Source organism: Monodon monoceros, unplaced genomic scaffold (genome assembly GCF_005190385.1).
Source record: "Monodon monoceros isolate NGI ecotype Baffin Bay Population unplaced genomic scaffold, NGI_Narwhal_1 Super_Scaffold_10, whole genome shotgun sequence".
Taxonomy (NCBI): Eukaryota; Metazoa; Chordata; class Mammalia; order Artiodactyla; family Monodontidae; genus Monodon; species Monodon monoceros.
In genome coordinates, this window is record NW_021703766.1 from 7,081,180 (window position 1) to 7,103,628 (window position 22,449).

At 46.2% G+C, this 22,449-nt stretch overlaps 1 protein-coding gene across 1 annotated transcript in view; it reads right to left on the reverse strand.

Annotated features, from left to right (window-relative positions):
- BCO1 (beta-carotene oxygenase 1) overlaps positions 1 to 22,449 on the reverse strand; it is an 85,318-nt gene that overhangs the window by 18,979 nt on the left and 43,890 nt on the right. Inside the window, 7 exon segments of the mRNA XM_029205989.1 lie at positions 588 to 735; positions 2,291 to 2,438; positions 3,999 to 4,122; positions 13,793 to 13,838; positions 13,840 to 13,928; positions 17,643 to 17,940; positions 19,563 to 19,587. Coding sequence (XP_029061822.1) covers positions 588 to 735; positions 2,291 to 2,438; positions 3,999 to 4,122; positions 13,793 to 13,838; positions 13,840 to 13,928; positions 17,643 to 17,706 — 619 coding nt within the window. The 5' untranslated portion in view covers positions 17,707 to 17,940; positions 19,563 to 19,587.

Here is a 22,449-nt window from a genome sequence, read left to right on the forward strand (position 1 = left end):
TGGCTGGATGGCTGGATGGCTGGATGGCTGGATGGCTGGATGGCTGGCTGGCTGGATGGATAGATGGCTGGCTGGCTGGCTGGCTGGCTGGCTGGATGGATGGATGGATGGATGGCTGGATGGCTGGATGGCTGGCTGGATGGATGGATGGCTGGCTGGCTGGATGGATGGATGGATGGATGGATGGCTGGCTGGCTGGCTGGATGGATGGATGGATGGATGGTTGGCTGGCTGGATGGATGGATGGCTGGCTGGCTGGCTGGCTGGCTGGCTGGATGGATGGATGGATGAATAGATTAACGGATGGATTGATAGGTAGATGATTAATGAATAATGGATAAATCAATGAATTAATGAACAGGAACCTAAAGAAAAGGAGGTTGGAATAGCAAAGGGATTCACTTCTTCCAAAAGGAAGCCTAGCATCATTTCTTTTCTCCTAAAGGAGAAAAGTGAGTTCACGGTCCTCTGAATCATCTGTGCGGGTAAGTGTCAGATTGAGTGCTGTGTTATCAACCAAAATCAGAACTCTTCCGAAAGAGCCACCCTTGGTGTCTGTACTCCATTACAGCCCCAGAATGACCCACCTGATACTGTGGCAGGGATCTTAAAGATCACATATTTTGTCTTCCTCTTGTCCACGATGGACGTACCAATGTTGAGAACATTTCCAGCGTCATCATAATGAGGATGTGATGTTGCCAGATTTACAGCCACATGTTTACGATAATCAACCTGCAAAACATGACAGCCACCTGGTTTTTGAAAGGGGAAAGGGTGAAATCCTGTGAAAAGCTGACTGACTCCAGGTTCAGAGAGATGATGGTTATTTTTGCACATCTCCTGATCTGAAAATAAGGCAGACATCACCTTTAAAGGAGATGTTTCCTCTTGCAACCTGATGTAACCTCGAGGGGGCCTCCCACAGCTAATAGGCTGCAGGGGACTTGGTGAGCTACATGTGTTTTCTCTGACAGTTGTTCCTACCCTGCCACCTGGCCTTGCCGGCAGAGAGGCAGCCTTAGGGCTAATCTTGGCCACTTCTTTGGTGAAGCTATTTAAATTCTCCCCTTTTGCATCCCACAGAGGCATAAATCTCCAGGCCTCTCTCATAGGGTTATTCTGGGAACAGAAAGGTTACAAAAACATTTGGTCAAAGGGAAAAGAGACTAAGGAGCTCAATAATGATCCCGACTCCTAACAGGCCACAACCATACAGCAATGGGGTGGCCCGGGAGCCAACTGCCTGCCCTTCTTCCCCCAGAGTAGCACAACCTCCTCCAGCCAAAAGTCAGGCGATACCTCGTTCTCTCCTAGTAATTCCTCTCTGCAGCTCTGTGGAAAGCGTACATCAGTTGGACCTACGCCGCCTAGCCTAAAAGGAGCTGGACGTAATTTCACAGCTAAGGAAAGCACTCCTTCCAAGGGATCGTTAAATTGTATTGCAAAGACATCCAGGCTTTGAACTGCCAGCTGGAGAAAACTGAAAGTGGGTCTATTGATCTTCACGAAAATGTAGACTTGATTCTACCCAGGAAAGGTATCTGCTTGGGCACTGATTTTTGCGCCCTTGCTCTGTGCCTAATGCCTCCCTCTTCAGGTCAATACAAGGCAGGGCTGCTGGGAGTCCTGGGTGGCCCAGTATAGTCATTCATTCAAATTTCCATTGAGGTGCCACTCAGTGTCAAGGAGTATGGATGCTGTTAGGGGTTGAATTGTATCTTCCAAAAAGATATGTTGAAGTCCTAACCCCTGGTGCCTAAATTTGGAAATAGGGTCTTTGTGGATGTAATCAAGTTAAAAAGAGGTCATTCTGGATTAGGGTGGGCCTTCACACAATGATTTGTAGCTTTGCAAGAGATTGGATTACAACAATTATTGGTTGTTCCTATAAACCAAGGAACAACCACCAGAAGCTGGAAGAGGCAGAGAAGGATCCTCCCCTAGAAACTTCAGAGAGAGAATGGCCCTGCCGATATCTTGATTTCAGACTTCCAGCCTCCAGAACTGTGAGAGGATACATTTCTGTTGTCTTAAGCCACCTAAGATACATTTCTGTTGTATTCCTTTGTTATGGGAGTCCTAGGAATGAATACAGACACAAAGATGACAGGACACAGTCCTGCTGTAAGGAAGCTTAGAATCTAGTGCTAAGTGCTGAGTTGGGAGAGCCCAAGACCCAAGGGCATCAGAGGAGGGCTCCTCTGTGAGTTCCTGCAGGCTCCTGGCCTCCTGCAGGGGGTCCCTTTCTTGACTCAAGAACTGAGACTGGTTGTAGATTTACTGATACCTTCTCCAGGGTTTCCAGGGTCTGGGGATTGATTTTCCTGATGTAATTGGTCTCCGTGGTTGCACAGAAGTCTTCTCCACACTTCATGATGTTGATCAGACAGTTGTCTGTGAAATCAGGGATGGTGTGGGACAGGTAGGAGAAAGCTCTGGGGAGGAAGCAAGTCAACGGGGTCAATGGCTGTGTCCACCCAGCTGGAAAGTTCTACTCGAGATGGTTTTAATTTTCCCACCACTTAAAACACTCTACTTCAACTAAGGGAGAAAAAGTACTGGGTCTTAATGGGTTCCTTGAGGAATCCTGAGGACTCAGAGATCAAGTTACCCAAAAATACCGCCACATTCAATCAGCTAAGGAGGGAGTCAGCTGAGACAACAAGGCTGCCCACTGAGCCCCCCTGGGCTACCCAAATCCCAAAGTCTCCTGCACCAGAGCCATCAAGACCTGGTGGATTGTTCTGAAGTATTTTAAGAAGCTCTACAGAAATCATAGTCATACCCATAATGGCCCCCCAAAGACTAGCAAGACAGCTAATCTGCTTTGCGCAGGAATGTGAGCCCACCCTGGTTACCCAACTTTGTACAGGATATTAGATTTTTGAAAAAGAAAAGTAAACTAATTATGAGTTAAGAACTGATCACTTGATTAGAAGGCAAACTCAAAGCAGGAAGTCCTGACCCCGTGTACTGGTTAGTGCTCCCCCTACTGGCAAACAGTGTAACAGCAAGGAGGCCCCACAGGCTGCAGTTTTAAATTCATTCCCTCCCCTCCCCCAGGCTCCTCCCCCAGCAGGGAATGGGAGTTCCCCGCTTGCTGTGTGCCGGACTCAGCACTGGACGCTAAGACTGGAGAGATGATGTCAGTTCTGGAAAAGTAGAAGCCAGCCTCCCTCTCTGGGCCAGTCTACCCCTAAGACATTTCACAACCCTTCTATGTCTAAAGAGTATCAGAAAGGAGGTACTGATGGCTGGCCTGATTCCCTGGCCGACAATTTAAGTGTTGAACATGTATGTAATACATTCATATGCATCACAACCCAGATGATTTTAACTGTATACAACTGAAAATTTCCCCATCCTTCCTCTCATCAGTTCCCCACCTCCCTCATGCATCCTTCCAGAGTTTCTGCACATACGAAACTAAATCTAGATTTCCCCGTGCCTTCTTACACAAATTATAGCATATTATATGCTTTCTACACTTTGCTTTTTTTTTTTTCCACTTAACAGTATATCTTGGAAATCTTTCATTTGGAACATAGAGAGCATCCTCATTCCTTTATTTATACCTGCCTGGTATTTTCCTGTAGTGTTACTGTGATTTATTTAACCACTCCTCTGTTGATGATCATTTGAGTTATTTTAAGTTCCTCATCATAACAAATAATTCAGCCATGAATAACCTTGTACATTTGTCATTTCAGACACAAGCAAGTACCCCTCTGGACTGAAGGGAATGTGTATTTGTAATTTTGAAAGATAATTCCAAAGTGCTCTCCCACCAGCTATGTGGGAGAACACCCAACAATCTGTCAGATACTCTTTGCCTCTCTTGCTGTCAGTGATCAAAAACTGCGTAGCGTATATGGTCAAAGGCCATCATGGGAAATTTTCCACCCAACCTACAGACAGCCATCCGGAGCAAACGCTGGTTGTTTTGACTGTAAAGGACATTGGAAAGCAGAACTAGATTCAAAATGGACAGTTACTTGGAAAATATGTTTTTGCAGGGGTCCGGATAGGCCATTGTTCCAAATTCTGACACCACAATCCTATTTGCTTCAATATTGGCATTGTAGGTATCACTTCTCAGGTATTTGCTCCTGTAATAGACTTCACCAGAAAGAGAAGCAGCAGAATCATCCCAGACTGACACCTTTACAGGGCTTTGAAGTTGATTTCAGCCATTCCAGGGATTTGATGGGCAGCGGGGGGGGGGGGGGGGGGTGGGGGGGGGGGGGGGAGGGAGTTCACTGGGACAGTCCCTTTAATGTGTGTGCTAGATAAAACAAGCATTTGGAGGGAACTCTCACACACATTTCGGCAAGGTTGAGACTCACAACAATATGTCCAGGTAAGTATTCCTGTTCCCAGCCCCATCTTCATGTGAGGGAACTGAGGCTCAGAAATGTTCCATCCCGTTGCCCAGCATCACCCAGAGAGGTGCTGATCCAGGCCATCAACCACCTCTTCCACCATATCTGTATCTTTCCAGGTAAGGTCCAGATTTGGAGGATTAGTCCAGAAGGCCCTGTACTTAGGCTAGGTTTCTCCAGGGCCCTGTTCAGTTCTGGGGGCCCTACACTGACAATTTAGCCCCTGGAGTAACATTTCATATCTCTTTGCAACCAGGGAGCACCCTTATACCCAATTCTGCACACAGTAGAGGGTCAGTACATGTGTTGATGACACTGCAGAGAATCTGACTCACTCCAGAAAAGCATGGACTCTTGACTAGTCCACCAAGACCAACCTGAAAATATACCAGATGGTTCTAGACCTATATTAATTTCCTATGGCTGCTGTTACAAATGATCATAAATGTAGTGGCTTAAAACAACACAAATTTGTTATCTTACTGTGTTGGAAGACATCGTCTGAAATGGGTTTTACAAGGCAAAAATCGAAGTGTCAGCAAGGCTAGTTCCTCCTGGAGGCTCTAGGGGAGAACCTAGAAGCTGCCTTTATTCCTTGGCTTGTGGCTGCATCACTCTGAGCTCTGATTCGCCGTCACATCTTTTCTGACTCTGACCCTCCTGCCTTCCTCTTTCCTTTATGACTACACCGAGCCCACCCTGATAATCCAGGACAATCTCCCCATCTCAAGGTCCTTAACTTAATCACATCTGCAAGACCCTTTTACCACGTAGAATAGCACATAATATATTCACAGGTTCCTTCTGGGGAGAGAAGGGGGAGGGAAGGGGAGAAAGGGGAGAGGAGAGAGAAGAAGGGAGAGAGATATGGAGGGAGAGAGATACATATACTTTTCGTGGGTGTGGGTGAGTCAGGAGAGGCTTCACAGAGGAGGTAGCACTTGAAAAAGCCCTTGAAGGATGAGTAGAATTGAACTGCAACAGATCCGGGAGGTGGGGCTAGGAAGAGGGTCAGGTGTTCCCATGGACTCTCCCCAGAAAGTCTGTAAGCAAAGACCTAGGGGTGGGGAGTACAGCCCACTTCCTGGAAGGGCTAAGTCAGTGTGGGCTGGAACACCAGGCACTTGGGAGCAGCAGGCATGAGATGAGGCTGGGGGTCATGTGGGGACCTTACTAAGTCTTCAGGGCTGTGAATACTGAGGCCTTTGACCTTTGTAGTGGCCTATCTGGACCCCTGCAAAAACATATTTTCCAAGTAACTGTCCATTTTGAATCTAGTCCTGCTTTCCAATGTCCTTTACAGTCAAAACAACCAGCGTTTGCTCCGGATGGCTGTCTGTAGGTTGGGTGGATCATTTGAAACCTCTGGGGTTTGTTTTTGGTTTTTTTTTTGCGGTACGCGGGCCTCTCACTGCTGCGGCCTGTCCCGCTGCGGAGCACAGGCTCCGGTCGCGCAGGCTCAGCGGCCATGGCTCATGGGCCCAGCCGCTCCGCGGCACATGGGATCCTCCCGGACCGGGGCACGAACCGGCGTCCCCTGCAATCGGCAGGCGGACTCGCAACCACTGCGCCACCAGGGAAGCCCCTCCTCTAGGGTTTTTGTTTCATTTTATTTTGCCATTAGTTAGCAAATGACATTATGTTGACTTTTCCCCTCTAGAGAACGCATTCCTTGCTGTAGTATAACCTATGCTTCCAGGGTTGGTACAATGATAACATGCAAAAAAGTAGGACCCAGGATATACTGACAGTTTGTTCCCATAAAAAAGAGGTTCATCAGAGAAACGCCCTTCATGTATCTACTGTCACAATGATGGGCTTCAAGGAGAGACTGAATCCCAAGAAATTCCTGCCCAGGGCCTTTTTATATTTTCAGGAGAGGAAATGAAACTAAGAGCTAACATTTATTGAGCATGTGTGTGCTAATCACTGTGAGGGCACTTTATGTGTATTATCTGGTTTAATCCTCTGAACATAAGAAGTGTGTAGAAGACTCTAACTAGAAAAGTATTCTTTAGGGAAAAAAAAATCAACTTAATGTCATTTGCTAATTAACAGCCAAATAAAACAAAATTTAAACAATGCTTGAAGGTTTCAGATTTCTTACAAAATGAAGGGCAAAGGGCTTGGGCACTCACGACCCTGCAAGCCCATTTCCCAGCTAATAAATTGAGGCACACAGAGGTTAAGTACCTTGCCTTAAGCCACACAGCTAGCGAGTGGTAAACTGGACTCAAAAGCTGGCAACTGGAAGATCCTGACACAGCGACCACATCAATTTACCATTCTATCTGTTCCTTGTTATTAAAAATATACCTATAGAAATATGCTACCATAACTGTATGGTTTGGTGAAGTTTCACAAACTAAACCTACCCATATAAACTACTTCCTGATCAAGAAACAGAATGTGAGCAGCCTTTGGGAAGGCCGCTCATATCTCATCCTATACTAGCCTCTCCGATCCCAACCCTGCAGGGGAACCACTATCTTGACTTCCAACAGTCTTGGTTAGTTTTGCCCTCAGGGTTGCGTTTTCACCTCTGTTTCCAAAGGATGTGAGTGTACGTTTCAGCAGTGATGACTCCAACCTGTGCATTTAAGTGGCAACAGCAACAATGATGGTAACACTTGTCATGATAAAATTAGAAGAGACCATGAAAGACCTTCTGGTGCTTTCTCCAGTCTTCAGGGGGTAAACTGTGTGTCAGACAATCATCTGTCCTCTTTGCAAGCATCTTTTCAGGGGTGGCAACTGTACATCAGTATCTCTGAGATATTTGGTGGGGGGAGCTTTGTCCCTGGGGCAGCGGAAAGGAACATGGAGGAATGGTTAGGAGCAAGGGCTCTGAGACTAACTGGGCCCGGGGTTCACGCATTTGATCACTATTTGTTAAACACCTGGATGGGCCAGGATGTGAGTATGTAATGGTGAGTGGGACAGGCAAGATCTCCACCCCAAGTAGGTTCGAGTCTCCACGTGGATATGAATCCTTGCTCCATCATCTACCGGCTATGCACTTGACCTTTTGTCAAAGGCAAGCCTCAGTCCCCTCTGCTCTGACATGAGAACCCTGATACCTTCCTCACAGAGCTGCTATAACAGTTAAGGCCTGTAAAGCACTTAGCACATAGTAGGTGCTCAATAAAAAGCTACATATGCTAGTCAGATATAGTAGGTAGCTGGGGCAAGGCTTTGGCTCTGGGCAAGTCCCCATCCAAGCCATGTGACCTTGGGTGAGTCCCTTTGTCACTGAACCTCAGTTTCTTCAACGGGAAGCTGGGGATCATACAGTCCTCCCCAACTAGGGTTGGCAGTTTTAAATGAGATGGGACGGTAGAAGGAGTTTGGCTCCCTGGCACTTAGCATGCATGTGATAAGTGATGGCTGCAGTTCTGAATTCTCCAAAATCCTGGAGGCAGGAAGACTCACCTGGGGGCTGGTGAGGCCACACCTACTGGTCTTCATGCTACACAGGACCAGCTTTAAGGCCACTCTGGTCTCCCCTTGAGCCAGCCTGCCCTTCACGGTCACTCTCTCTGAGGGCTGCCACCCATAGGTACTGGCTAATGTGCTTTGCCTAAAATGCTGAATTCTGTTCATATGAAACAAACACCCAGCCCAGGCTGGTCGTCAACAGGCAGCCCATATCCTACAAACAACCAGTCCCAGAGCAGGGAGCGCTCAGAGGGCCATGGGGAAATGTGTCTCTGGAATTACTCAAGGCTGACACTTACTTTGAGGTTGAGATTAAAGAAGGAGGCATGGAGCGTTCTCTAGCACCCTGCTCTCGGGAGCCCAATTAACCACATTCCTTCTAAAGGGACACAAGTAAACAGACGCATTCCCGCCTGGGATCTTCCAGAACTGGGTCAAGTGTTATTATTTGGTGGGGCAGGAGATATAAATATATATTTTTTTTAATTAAAAAAAATTTAAAGCAAACTTTCCAAAAGACTACATTGGAGCTACAACAGTTGAAAAAGTCAGTTTTGGAGAGGCTTTGTGCCTCTAAATCTCTGTGACTCTGCTGTTGGTGGGAATGTAAATTGGTAAAACCATTATGGAGAACAGAATGGAGGTTCCTTAAAAAACTAAAAATAGAGTTACTATACGATCCAGGAATCCCACTCCTGGGCATATATCCGAAAAAGACAAAAACTCTAGTTTGAAAAGATACGTGCACCCCAAGGTTCATAGCAGCGCTATTTACAATAGCCAAGACATGGAAGCAACCTAAATGTCCACTGACAGAGGAATGGATAAAGATGTGGTATACATACACACACACACACACACACACACACACACACACAATGGAATATTACTCAGCCATAAAAAAGAATGAAATAATGCCATGTGCAGCCACATGGATGGACCTGGAGATTGTCATACTGAGTGAAGTAAGTCAGACAGAGAAAGAGAAATATTGTATGATATCACTTATATGTGGAATCTAAAAAGATGATACAAATGAACTTATTTACAAAACAGAAATCGAGTCACAGATATAAAAAAAACAAACTTATGGTTACCAGGGGGAAAGTGGGGGAGGGATGAATCGGAAGATTAGGACTGACATATACACACTACTATATACAAAGCAGACAACTAATAAGGACCTGCTGTACAGCACAGGGAACTCTACTCAATGCTCTGTAATGACCTATATGGGAAAAGAATCTAAAAAAGAGTGGACATATGAATATGTATAACTGATTCACTTTGCTGTACAGCAGAAACTAACACAACACTGTAAATCAACTACACTCCAGTTTAAAAAAAACATCTCTGTGACTCTGACTCTTGGAATTCACACGTTCAAATCCTCACGGGACACCGACTTTGCCTCTTCTTGGAAAAGTATCAAACGTGCTGCTAAGAGGGACCTGGGTTGACTCATCTCCATGCCTGCTTTATAAAAATTTTCCATTTTGAAAGAATTTTAGACTTACAGAAAAGAGCACTCCTGTACACCCTTCACCCGGCTTCCCCATCTCCACTCTGCCTTTTTTATTCAAATCTTTTTTAGTTTGTTAAAGCATTATCTTCTAGTGACTTCTGCTGAAGGCTATGAGTCATTTTCCTGTCTTTTGCTTTCTTACTTTCTTACTCCAGTCCTTTCTTCCTGGTTTGGCACTAATTTCCATTCTCCATGCTAGCTGTCTACTAGAACCACCTGGTACTTTTAAAAAATCATGGAGGCCCAAGCCCCAAACCACCAGTGTGCTTGGGGTCATCTGGGAAACGTGTTGGAAACATAGATGCTCTATTCCTACCCTTCAAGCCCTGGGTGCGGTCTCAGGATTCACAACCTAAATGAGCATCCTGGGGGATTCGGATGCAGGAAGCCCACAAACCACCTTTTGAGAAATACTGGCTTTGTGTTATGTGCAAATCAGAGAACCCTGATTGCATTGTCCTCTTAAATTGTGTATGGTAGTACTTAACATTTTTGGTTTATATTTCCACTGTTAAACACTAGGGAGCCATTGAGAGTTCAAGAGGAGAGGAGAGACGACGCCAGGCTGTGCTACACCAACACTGGTGATCTGGCAGCCTCGGGAGGATTAGGCTGGAGAGGTGGGGAGAGATGGTAGCTGGCAGGAGTGGGGAATGGGGGCAGAATTGCATAATGCTTAGGACTTAGGATTCTGGATTTAAAGAGCATTGAGTTTATAACTGACTACCACTGCTTCTTAGCTGTGTGCATTTGGGTAAGTTCTTTGGCTACTCTGGGCCTTAGATGGCCATCTGTAAAATCAAGATAGTAACAGTGGTCCCTTCCCCAGGAGCTGCAGTGAGGGCTGAGTCGTGGATGGCCATGAACCACTTAGGCCAATGGCCAGCAAGCACTCCCTGTAGCAAGTATTGAAGAGATGGACTGGGGAAGTATTGCCTCCTTCTACCAAAACACCTTCACCTTGCTTGTGTCATTTCAGCTCCACAGAGTTCCTAAGTGCCCCTGTGGGCCAGACCCTGTGCTAAGTGATGAAGATACAACAACCTGAACAGGGACCCTGCACTCTGGGGCCTCCGCCCTAGGCTGGAGAACGGCACACTGATCATTGCAAAGCAGAGTGGGGCCACACACCCTTGACACACGCCCAGGTTCAAGAGCAGGACAGGCAGGGGAGGGCGAGTAATTGGCTATAGTCTCCATTCCTCCCACTTTCTAGCCAATTCCAGATTATGAACAGAACTATCTTTCATGCTGCTTTATTGTATATATTTAAAATTTTCTGCGTATTATGATGTTTTCACACCTTAAAAAAACTTTCTGGCTGGAACAAGACTGTGTCTCCCTGGACCAGACAATTCTTAGAGGCAGGAAAGAGCCCAGTATGTCTTTGATATGCAAACTAACCAATCCTCCATCTGGTCCATACACCGCCGGAGACAATGTCCCTCCACCTTAATCAGCCCAGGACTGAGTACCAGGCAGCTAGGAACCATCCCTTTAGCCCAAATTTCACTGAATTTTTCACCTAGCCAGTCCTAGGCTGTTCACTCTGCCCTTTCCTGCCTTGCCCTCAGAAACCCCAATAAAGGCCTCAGCCTCAGAGTTCACCCCGCTCCTGTCTTCTGTCTCCTGTCCACCCTGGTGGCTTTCCCATGTGCCCTGCGTGACTCGCCTCCTGTGTCCAGCACCTGTGGGTAGAATAACCTTTATTTTCCTGAGTCTCTCTGTGTCTCCTCTTGTGGTTGCACCTGACCGACCATCTCAGAAAAGAACAGAAAACAGCTACTTGCCTCTGACAGTAACCTTTTAGTTTGAAAACCTACTAGAAGCTTTTAGAAAGTCTAAATAGTATGGGATAACTTTGGTCACTGGCCCATTTAGCCCACTCAAGGATTTTGGTGGACAGCAGCCATACTTCTGTAAGACGGCTAGGGCTCGGTCACCCCCTGCTGGTTCCCTTGTCCCTGGATTCTCTACTGAAGGATACCATTTAAGCATCTGCCATTTCTCAGAGGTGTGTGTGTGTGTGTGTGCGCGCGCGCGCACGCGTGTGTGTGCTGGGCTGAGGACAGGAGAGAAAGCTGCAAACGAACTCCAGACAAGTTCAGATCCCAGCCCTACGTCAGTGACTTTGGATCAGTCACCTAACCTCCCTAAAGTTTCAGTGTCACATGTGCAAGGAGACAAGAGTACCCCCCCACACACATGAATGTGAGCTCGGAAATGGACCATGAAGAACCTGGCAGCGGGTGAGGCAGGGCCTCAGAGAAGGGAAGCCTCTCAGGCACCTCATCCAGAACAGCACTTCTGTCCCCAAGAATCACTGGGAACTTCTGTTTAGGAAAAGAGGGGACTGTTAAGGCTCAAGGCTGTCGGGAAATATGGAACTACCCAGCCTGTAACTGAGTCACAGTAAAAACTGTGAGTTTTTGCAAACTCGGAGCTCATGGCATTCACACACGGCGTCTGTTCATGAAATGCTAGAGCAAGTCGCTGGCGGAGTCCGCACTCAAAAAATAATTGCCGACTAGCTTGAAAGAGATGACAGTTATGTGAAAATTATAGCTAACGCTTATGCAGCACATATGATGAGCCGGGCATTATACAAAGCCCCTCACACATATTAATTTATTTAAATTCCACATCAATTCTACGGGACATGCTACTAATAGCCCCATTTTACAGATGGGGAGACTGAGACACAGATAGGGTCAGTAACTTTGGCCAAGTCACACAGTTTAGGTATGTGTTAGTTAGCATGGTGGAGCTGGGATTCAAATCCAGCAACAGTGATGGTGGTTTTTATTTTATTTTACTTTTCAATAAATTTATTTACTTATTTTTTGGCCATGTTGGGTCTTTGTTGCTGCGCGCGGGCTTTCTCTAGTTGTGGCTAGTGGGGGTTACTCTTCGTCTCAGTGCGCGGGCATCTGACTGCGGTGGCTTCTCTTGTTGCGGAGCATGGGCTTTAGGCGTGCTCCACGGCATGTGGGATCTTCCACAACCAGGGCTCAAACCCATGTACCCTGCATTGGCAGGCAGATTCTTAACGATTGCGCCACCAGGGAGGTCCTATGATGGTGGTTTTTCATCAACTGAGCATCTACCAGGCATCAAATCCTTGCTGGACACCTAGTACTTCTGATCATCACAAAAGCTTTCCAGGGAGAACGATCAAGCTCCTTTTACTGATGAGGAAACTGAGGCCCAGGGAGGTGGAGTGACTGCAGCTTGCCCAAGCTGGAACACAGGGGTCAGAGTAAACTCTCACCACGCTGAACCCTACCACATGGCCCTGAGCCTGCTGAAGCCTCCCAGAACCCATTCCAGACCTTTTAAGAACCCGGCTTGTACTTTGTGACATAAATCAGCTCAATGACCAATAGCAGAGAGTAGACAATCCACCTCCTGAGTCAGTCATCTGAACTCGGAATTTCACTTTAGTTGCGGCACTTCCTACCTTCTGCTCTGTGTTCAGTGTCTTCTCAGGGACGTGACTGACCTGGCTCTCCCTGCCTGGTGAGCAATATGCTCACTTTGTTCTTTTCAGCTCTACACTCCTATTTTAATTTGATGTGTGTCTGATTCCAAAGCCTGTAAACTTCCACCTGTCCCTGCCCACCTTACTGAGAATGCATATTATTTTTCCGGTTGAACTCGCTGAAAAACAACCTTGGCCACCTTTCCAGGGAGGTTTGTGCTTGTGGTGGGCTGAATAATGGCTTCCCAAGATGTCCACATCCCAATCCCTGGAACCTCTGAATATTTTACTTTACAGGGCAGTAGAGACTTTATAGACGTGATTCGGTTAAGGATCTTGAAGTGGGTGATTATCCTGGATTATCTGAGTGAGCCTAGAGTAATTACAAAAACTTTTATAAGAGGGAGACAGGGGACTTCCCTGGTGGTCCAGTGGGTAAGACTCCACGCATGCGTGCCACAACTAAGAGTTTGCATGCTGCAACTAAGAGTCCACATGCTGCAACTAAGAAGTCTGCATGCTGCAACGAAGATCCTGTGTGCCACAACTAAGACCCTGAGCAGCCTAAATAAATAAATATTTTCAAAAAAAAGAGAGAGAGAGAGAGAGAGAGACAGGAGAGTCAGACTCAGAGAAAGGGATGTGATGATAGAAGCAGAGAGACAGAGAGAGAAAGAGAGAGACCACAAGATGGTATGCTGCTGGCTTTGAAGATGAAGATGAAAATGGGGCCACAAGCCAAGGGATGCAAGTGACTTCTAGAAGCTAGGAAAAGCAAGGAAACGGATTCTCTCCCTGGAGCCTCCAGAAGGAATAAAGCCCTGCCGACACCTTGATTTTAGCCCAGGGAAATACATTTTAGACTTCCGACTTCCAGAACTGTAAGAGAATTAAATGTGTGTTGCTTTAAGCTACTCCATTGGTGGTCATTTGTTACGGCAGCTATGGCAAATCACACGGTGCTCTTACCGTCTCTGATTGTGAAGCTGTGGAGCAAGGCCAGGCCATCGGAACCAGTGGTTGTATCTGGTCTCGCCCACTGTGTGCATCCCAGGCCCATTGCGGAGCAGGGTCCCCTGCAGCCATGCTGGAATCCTGCCTGGTGAGAGAAAGAACATTTAGTTTCCAGTTCCGCACCTAAACCAAAAAGCTAAAAGAAGTGGCCATACAGCCCCTGTACCACTTGCTGCATCCGTTCATTTCCAGAAAGAATATGTCTGGCATTGTGCTAGCGCTGAGGATACCAAGATGAACAGGCATCATCCCTGTCTCCAAGTTGCTCCCCATCCATTAAAAGACAAAAACAAAGGAAAACACTCAAAATACACTGTGCTAAAGGCAAGGCAACAGACTCAGCAAGGGTGCTGCGTGGAACAGAACTCCACCCTGAAATTGGGTGATAGCAGGAGGGTGAGGAATGTTTCCTGAGGAGGCGACCTGGTTGAGTTTTGAGGGAGAGTAAGTGTTTGCCTTGCAAAGGCCTGAGGAGAGTACATTCTAGAGCTGTGCTGTCCAATGTGGTAGCCACCACCCCCAAGTGGCAACTGGGCACTGGAAACGTGGCTAGTCCCAACTGAGATGTGCAGTAAATGTGAAACACACACCACATTGCAAAGACTTAGTATGAAAAAGAAATGTAAAACATCTCATTAGCAGTTTAAAAATATTAATTACATGTTGGTCTGATAACATTCTGGATATGTGGTATTAAATAAAATATACTATTAAAATTAATTTCATCTGTTTCTTTGTATTTCTTTGAATGCGGCTATTAGAAAATTTTAAATTACACATGAGCAGGCGTTATACTGCCATTGGACAGCATTGCAGGTGCTGTTGGGGTCCCACCCCTGTCCCCTTGGCGTTCACCTCTCCCTGAAGGCTGCTTTCTGCAAATACCTACAGCTCTCCGCCTGAGGGCTTTGTTCTCACTGTGGAGCAGCTCTGCCCACATGTGGATGAGCTGGAAGCTCACTGGAGAGTTAATGCCCATGAAAGCTGCTCTCACCCAAAGATGGATGGGATGCTATGGGTCAAAGGCCACCACTTCCTTGCCCTCGGCTGACACAATGCAAGGCATATTTTATGCTTTGTCCAGAGGATTCGGCTCCAATGATTCCTGGTGGTCAATGGCTTGACAATGTCTTCTTCATTGGCTTCCCTCCCAGTGTTCCTTAGGAAGCACATCCCAAATAAACGACTTACACCTGAATTCTTATCTCTGGAGAAACCCGAACCCAGAGATCAAAGACCAATTCAAAGATCAGGAGGTGTGCAAGTTGTTTAGTAAGAGCTGGCCTGTAACTTTCAAGCGAGGACATCATAAATATTGCGGCTGGAGAGTTAAGTAGGGCCAAGCGACCAAGGTCAGCAAGACCACACCAAGCTTTGATTTGGTGCTCAGAAGAATGGGACACCTTTGATGGTTATAACAGGGAAAACAGGATCAGATTTTTTTTTTTTTTTTTTGCGATTTAAAAAATTGAGATAAAATTCACATAACATAAAATGCACCATTTCAAAGTGTACAGTTCAGGATTATTATTTTTTAATGAACATTTACAGTGTCGCGCAACTATCACCACTAACTCCAGAACATTTCCATCATCCCAGAAAGAAGCCCTGTTCTCATTAGCAGTCAATCCCCACCCCCGCTCAGCCCCTAGCAACCACTAGCCCACGGTCTGTCTCTAAGGGTCTGCCTCTTCTCATACTAACGGAATGTGATCAGATTTGGGGGTTTCGAAAGTTATTTCTGGCTATGGTGTGGAGTGTGGACGGGAGGAGCCAGAGGGAGGTGGAAAGGCCAGAGAGAGGAACAGGGTAGCAGCAGTGGGGATGGAGAGAAACCAATGGAACAAAGGGACTTAGAGTTTGACTAAATGTATGGGGAAGGGGAGGGGAACACTCAAAAACTGCAGCCGAGTCTCTTGCCTTGGGTGGGATTATTCACAGAGACCCAGGACACAGAAGGAGCAGGTTGAGGCAGAGCAGGGAGAGATGAATCTGAGCATATATTAAAGCCCTAGACATAATAAGAAGACCATTTATTGAGCACTATGTGTTTTAATAGATTAAATCATTTAGTCGTTGCGGCAATCTCATGTGGTAGGTACATGTTAACTTTATTAGACGTGAGAGGAAACTGAGTCAGAAAATGCTTAAGTAACTCGCCAAAGAAGCCTCAGAGCCAAGAATGCACAGCTGGACGTGAAGCCAGAGCCTTGGCCTGGCCCCCCGGGGCAGACGTGTCCACACAGGCACAGTGTTTAGTGAGCCGTCTGCCAGCGGACGCTGACCAGCTGATTAGACATGACCCGGGGCTGGAGGCCTGCCCTAAGCTGGAGCCCATCCTCTGCTGGCCGCCGGGACTCAGGCAAGTTGCTGCTTCTCCCTGGCCCTCAGCTTCACACCTGCCCAGTAGGGAGGCCTGATTTACAGCAGTGGTCCCCCACTTGGAATCACCCAGAGGGCTGTAAAAACACAGGTTTCTGGGCCCCACCCCCGGAGTATCTGATTCAGAGGGTCTGAAGTGAGGCCAGGAATCTGTGATTCTAACAAGAGCCCAGGGGATGCTGATGCTGCAGGTCTGGGGTCCATCCTCTGAGAACAGCTGATCTAGATCTAGAGGTTCATTCAGCTTCTCAGGTCCTAGGATTCTTGTTTTCTAAAATTTCCAAGCATTTCCACGCAGTCACTAAACATGAGCTGTAAAGGGGTATAATGGCAAAATGTCCGTGGTACCCCAGAGAATAAAAGGATAGGCATCAAGGATCCCTTTTTTAAAAATAGAAAGTTAACAGTAAGTGTATATTTGTTTTTTGAAAAAGTATTTATATGTAAAATCTATTAATAGATCTTTGTACTCTCTATATTTATGTATCTTTTAAAAACTTAAATAGGCTCAAATATTAATAGTGCTTAAGAGATGGAAATACAGCTGAGTTTTATTTCCCTCTGTGTTCTCATTTGCACTTCCAAGTTTTATGCGTAATATAGACACGCAGATAGATTTCACATTACCTCTGTAATCAGAAAAAATATACATAAAACCTTTTTTTTTTCTTTCAAAAGCCACCCAAGGCAATTCCTCAGCTGAGAAGCTCCAATCTGACTTGCCTCACAAAGGGCACTGTTGTCCTGTCCTTGTGAAAACTGTGCATCTATCCAAAACGGTGGTGTGGCTGAGCCAACCCCCTCCCTGTTTCAGCACCACTCACTCCTGGGACGGGAGAGTTCAGATCCACTTACTGCCCTGCAGAGTCTAAACAAAATGGTCCCACGAAAGTGGCCACTAAGAAGAGGTGGAGAAAACCCATGAAACGTAGATTCCTGAGGAGGCTCCCACCCTGGGCTCTGCAGGTACTCGCATCCTGAAATCGCACCTTCTAGGAAATCACATCGGGCTCCGAGATGCCCCCCAGCGCGCATGTGCAGCAGTGGGCGCTCCCACGCGATTCTCTTATTACTTTGAAATTAACTTAGGACGCGCACATTTTTACAAATATATCACGCACTGGGGATGGAGCACAACTTGCAGAAGAATCCCATTGTCTGTATGCCAATTGCAGCAGTCCCGGGACTTTTCTCCTGGAAATAGTGAGAACGACTCTCTCTCCTTGAAAACTGTTATAATGCATAAAAGCACAACTAGTTTTTCACAGAGAATATATCTAGATTATGGATCATCTTCCCTCTATATACCGCTTTCCAGATTTTTCAAAAATAATTTATAATAAACATTACTTTTATAAGCAGAAAAAAAGTGTACATCTAAACATATAAGCACCCATCGCTTATAGAAAACGCTTACCTGTCACTCTGGCCCTCAGAGGCTCCAGTTGTTCCTTCTTATTTCTGCCAAATATTATATCCATCGTGCAGGGCGATGAGCAACAGTGGTATTAACAGTGAACAGACGCTCCTCTGTGTTCAAGGCGACTGCTCCTGGCCCCTCCTTGCCTTCCCGTCCTGCTCTCCTGCAGCTTCCTTTACATCTCCTTCCCTTCTGATGCCACTCGTTTCTCCCTTTGCTTTCTGCTCTCTGCTCTCCGCTCTCCGCTTTCCGAGGGCCTGGGATCTCTTCGTGCACAAGGTGGCGGGAAGCTGCCCTGGCGTTATTTATGTTTGGTCAACGGTCAATTCCCCAGCCATGTGTCCCAGTTAATCTTTTTTTTTTTTTTTTTTAAACATCTTTATTGGGGTATAATTGCTTTACAATGGTGTGTTAGTTTCTGCTTTATAACAAAGTGAATCAGTTATACATATACATATGTTCCCATATGTCTTCCCTCTTGCGTCTCCCTCCCTCCCACTCTCCCTATCCCACCCCTCCAGGCTGTCACAAAGCACCGAGCTAATATCCCTGTGCCTTGCGGCTGCTTCCCCCTAGCTATCTACCTTACTACGTTTGTTAGTGTGTATATGTCCATGACTCTCTCTCGCCAGTTAATCTTTAATTCTCTGATTGTGTCCTCAACCCTCCCTTTCCACTTCCACTTTTGGTTGAATCAAGAAAAGCGAGTTTCTTGCTGTGTTTAAGCTGACAGGATCCGGGGGGTGGGGTGGCGGGGGAGGGATAAATTGGAAGATTGGGATTGATGCATACACACGACTATATATAAAATAGATAACTAATAAGGACCTGCTGTATAGCACATGGAACTCTACTCAATACTCTGTAATGGCCTATATGGGAAAAGAATCTAAAAAAGAGTGGATATTAGTATATGTGTAACTGATTCACTTTGCTGTACACCTGAAACTAACACAACACGGTAAATCAACTCTGCTCCAATGAAAATTTTAAAAAAACAACAGGTGGGATCATTTAGCGGTGCATTCTGCTTAGGACGCCTGGATTAGGACAGCCCAGGGTGCGTCAATCACGCGAATCCCTACTGCGCAGCATGGGAACTCAGACTGCCAGAGAGGGAAAGTATTGTTTTGTTTTGTTTTGTTGTGAAAAAAGGTCCCTGAGCTTCCTCCCCACCCTCCCCACCACTCAGAAAGAAAAAAAATCACATGTAAAGAGCAACTTAATTATACTTCATTTTTTGGAGAAGTAAACATAAAATGTTTCATGTACCCATTTAAACAATAAATTCAGGGAACCAAAAACTCTACTCAGGAACTACAAGGAATAGTAAAAAAACAAACTTCAGCTCCAACTTTCTGGCCCATCAAGAGGGAGATAGTATGCCTGTATTTGATTTTAAGGTTCCCCTACATTCATGAATCTCGAGGTGATGCCATTGCCTAAAATCCACATTCAACTTGCTATGAATGTTGGGTGATGAGTTACTGGCCTCACCTTTGCTCATGCTGCTTTAAGAAAGAACCAGCTGTTCCCTCTCTGGGTGGAGTGAGAAAAGCTGGCCTTTATGCAGCCAGCTGGGTCTAGTAGTATCAGGGCTGGGCCCAGACTGTTCCAGGATCACAGAGCTCAGTCCTGAGAGCGGCGTGGCCTGGCTTTGCTCCACCCTGGCTGCACATTCCAATCACCTGGTGGGAGCTTTAGCAAAGCCCGTGCCGGGCCCCACTCCAGACCCACCCATTCAGAGTCTCTGAAGGTGCAGCCCAGCCCTCAGTAGTCTTAAAACTTCTCCAGAGTACTCTACTTTGCACAGCAGGCCCTGGTTAAGAAGCCCTGGTCCAGGGGAAGATGCTACATGTTTGCGTTAATACCAGATTCACGTTCCTCCCTTTTCTGTGTCTGGGGTATGTTACTTACCCTCTTTGAGCCTCCATTTCCTTATCTGTAAAACAGAGGTATAACAATATTAAAATCTCAAGGTTATTCAAAGTCAAGGGTCTAGCAAAAGCCCTCGTCCCCGAACAGTTAATGTTGGCCTTTCTTCCCTGCTGTCTCTGAAGGCACTTCCCTTTGATCCACATTTTCCATTCAGTCCCACAATAGCTTGCCAGTTTATTCTGCTGTCTGGTGTAAACACGTGTAACCATGTCAGGGTTATTTATTCCTAGGTTGTGAACGCTGAGTCCTTGTGAGGATTAAAGGAGAATGTCTGGCATACATTGAGTGCTTGGGAAAAAATTACACTACCAAGTGCGGCATCTCTGGTGCAGAAGAAAAGAGCTCAGGGCTTATGGGCATCAGAAGGCCTGGGCTGGAATCTCAGCCCCTAGGATCTAAAACTGTGATTTGTCACATGACTCCTCTGAACCTCACTTTATTCTGCAAAACAGGTTGCGATGCCCTGTCACAGGGTTTGTTGAGAGGATTAGACTGAAGTTATATAAGTGAAAACATGATCGTATTCTCCTTTCTTGTCCATTTTGTGTATTCAGAAGAGAAATGGTCCCCATCCATCAAGAATATTCTCTGAGTCAAGTACTTGGTGAAGCCCTCTGCATGTACTGGCTCGCTCTGGCCTTATATAATTCTATGAGATGCGTGTTCTTAGCAGTGTTTGGGGGATGAGAAAACTCAGGGAAGACAACCAGGTTGCCTTAGATCACACAGCTGCTCAGAGATCGAATTAGGAAGCAAAGCCAGGAAGTCTGACTTCGAAATGTATACTCTGACAATTCCACACAGCTCCAGCGCATGAGGGATGTTTGCTAGGTTTCTACCGAGTGAAGTGAAGGGTGGAGGACGAAGAAGGCCAGTCTTGGGTTGATATGATTGCCTTGTTATGGAATACTGAGCAAGCTCCCTTCATTCAGGTCCCAGCTACTCCTCAGGGACAATGTTATGGTGAAACAAAGGACTTTTTCACGATGGTGATAATAACTTGATCATAACAATAGAGATCTATATATTTTCTAGGGCTGCCATAACAAAGTAGCACAGAAAGTAATTTTCCCAGTTCCAGAGGCTGGGAAGTCCATAATACAGGTGTCGGCAGGGTTGGTTTCTTCTGAGACGTCTCCTTAACTTGTAGACAGTCTTCTCACTGTGTCCTTACATGGTCCTCCCTCTGGATATGTACAGCCCTGGTGTCTCTGTGTGTCCACTTTTCCTCTTATAAGGATACCAGTCAGTTTGGATGAGGGCCCACCCTAATGGCCTCACTTTAACTTAATCACCTCTTTAAAGGCTCCACCTCCAATGCTGTCACATTCTCAGGTACAGGGGTTAGGACTTCAACATATGAATTTGGGGGTGAACACAGTTCAGCCCATAACAATATCATGACAGCACAATGAGTTAATGCAAGATACTTTGGCTGAAAGTAACAGAATATCTGCCGACACACCAAAGATGTGCATTTATCTCAGACATCAAGTCACCTAGGGCTCCTGGCAGGCTCAGAAGCTCATTTGGGTCATCTCACCAGGCTCCCACCTCCCACACTGTCATCCTCAGAGGGTTGGTTTCTCATTCTTGGGTTTATTCAGTTTTGCTTATGAATGACTGCCTTCCCTCCAGGAATCATGTCCTTGCACAATAACTACAAAAGTAAAGAGATAAGATGTGGACGAAGCAGGCATTTTCTTTTTCCAGCTTTCTCTCTTTTTGTGCTAGAGACAACTCTTTCCCATGATCCCCTGAGCAGATTTTTCTTAGTCTCATTGGCTGAACTGTGTCACGTGACCCCCGCCCCCCAGGCCAATCCCTGGCAAGGAGGAACAGGAGTGCCCTGATTTCCTTAAACCCGTCATGAGTCACCCCTGCGGAACACGCTGCTACCTGAATCATGTCAAGATATCATTAGCAAGGAAAAACGAGGGAATGGCTGGGGATAGGCAACTCACAGTGTCGTCTGCAGGCAGTACAACGTTCATGCATCCTCACATTCATTCACGCAACATATATTTCCTCAGCACCTACTATGTGCTGGAAATACAGCTGTGAGCAAAACAGGAAAACAATCCTGTGCGTTCTCAGAAATTATACCAACTACATGCCAAATTCTGAGGATATAGTAGTGATTAATGAGAGTCAGTCCCTGCCTTCTCGGGCTCTCATGATGTTCCTTCTGTTTGGGGGGTGAGTCTGCATATCCCCAAAATATGCATTTCCCAAGGCAGTTAGAGGCAGTGCAGGGGTTCACAGGACTGCCTTCACGTCAAACCTCCATCCTCCCTCTTTATCAACAAAAATAACAAGCAGCAGCTGTTCTTTCCCAGGAAGCTCTGGCATCGCTCTGGGACCATGAAAGCCTGACCCCTGCTTTCCATGTCTTTGCTAATATGGGAAGAGTGGGACAAGGGATTTGTCGCCAGTAGGAGCTGTCTCCTGGCCTGTCCTCCGGCCTCTGATAAACACCATTCACTGGATGCTTGACACATGCCAAGTAGCATGCTAAGTGTCTTATTAGCTGTCTTTTAGTTCATCTCTGTGAGGGAGTCATTAGCAATCTTATTTTTACAGCCTCAGAGACGTGGAGGAATTTGATCGAAGTCAACAGCTAGTCAGCGCATGTTCTCCCCCACTAGCCAGTAATGCTGCCCACATTTTGAAGCTGATATTTGAGAACAGAGGAGATATGGGAGCAAAAGTAGGTGTTCCACAATTTCTAAAATGCATGTGCTGCCTTAAAATGGGACGAGAACTGGCCAGTGCATAAGAAAACAGGGCAATGGTAGTGTGAAGGGAAGTAGCTCTTCATACACAAGAGTTTGGGTCATTGTTTGCTGTGTAACACACCACTCTA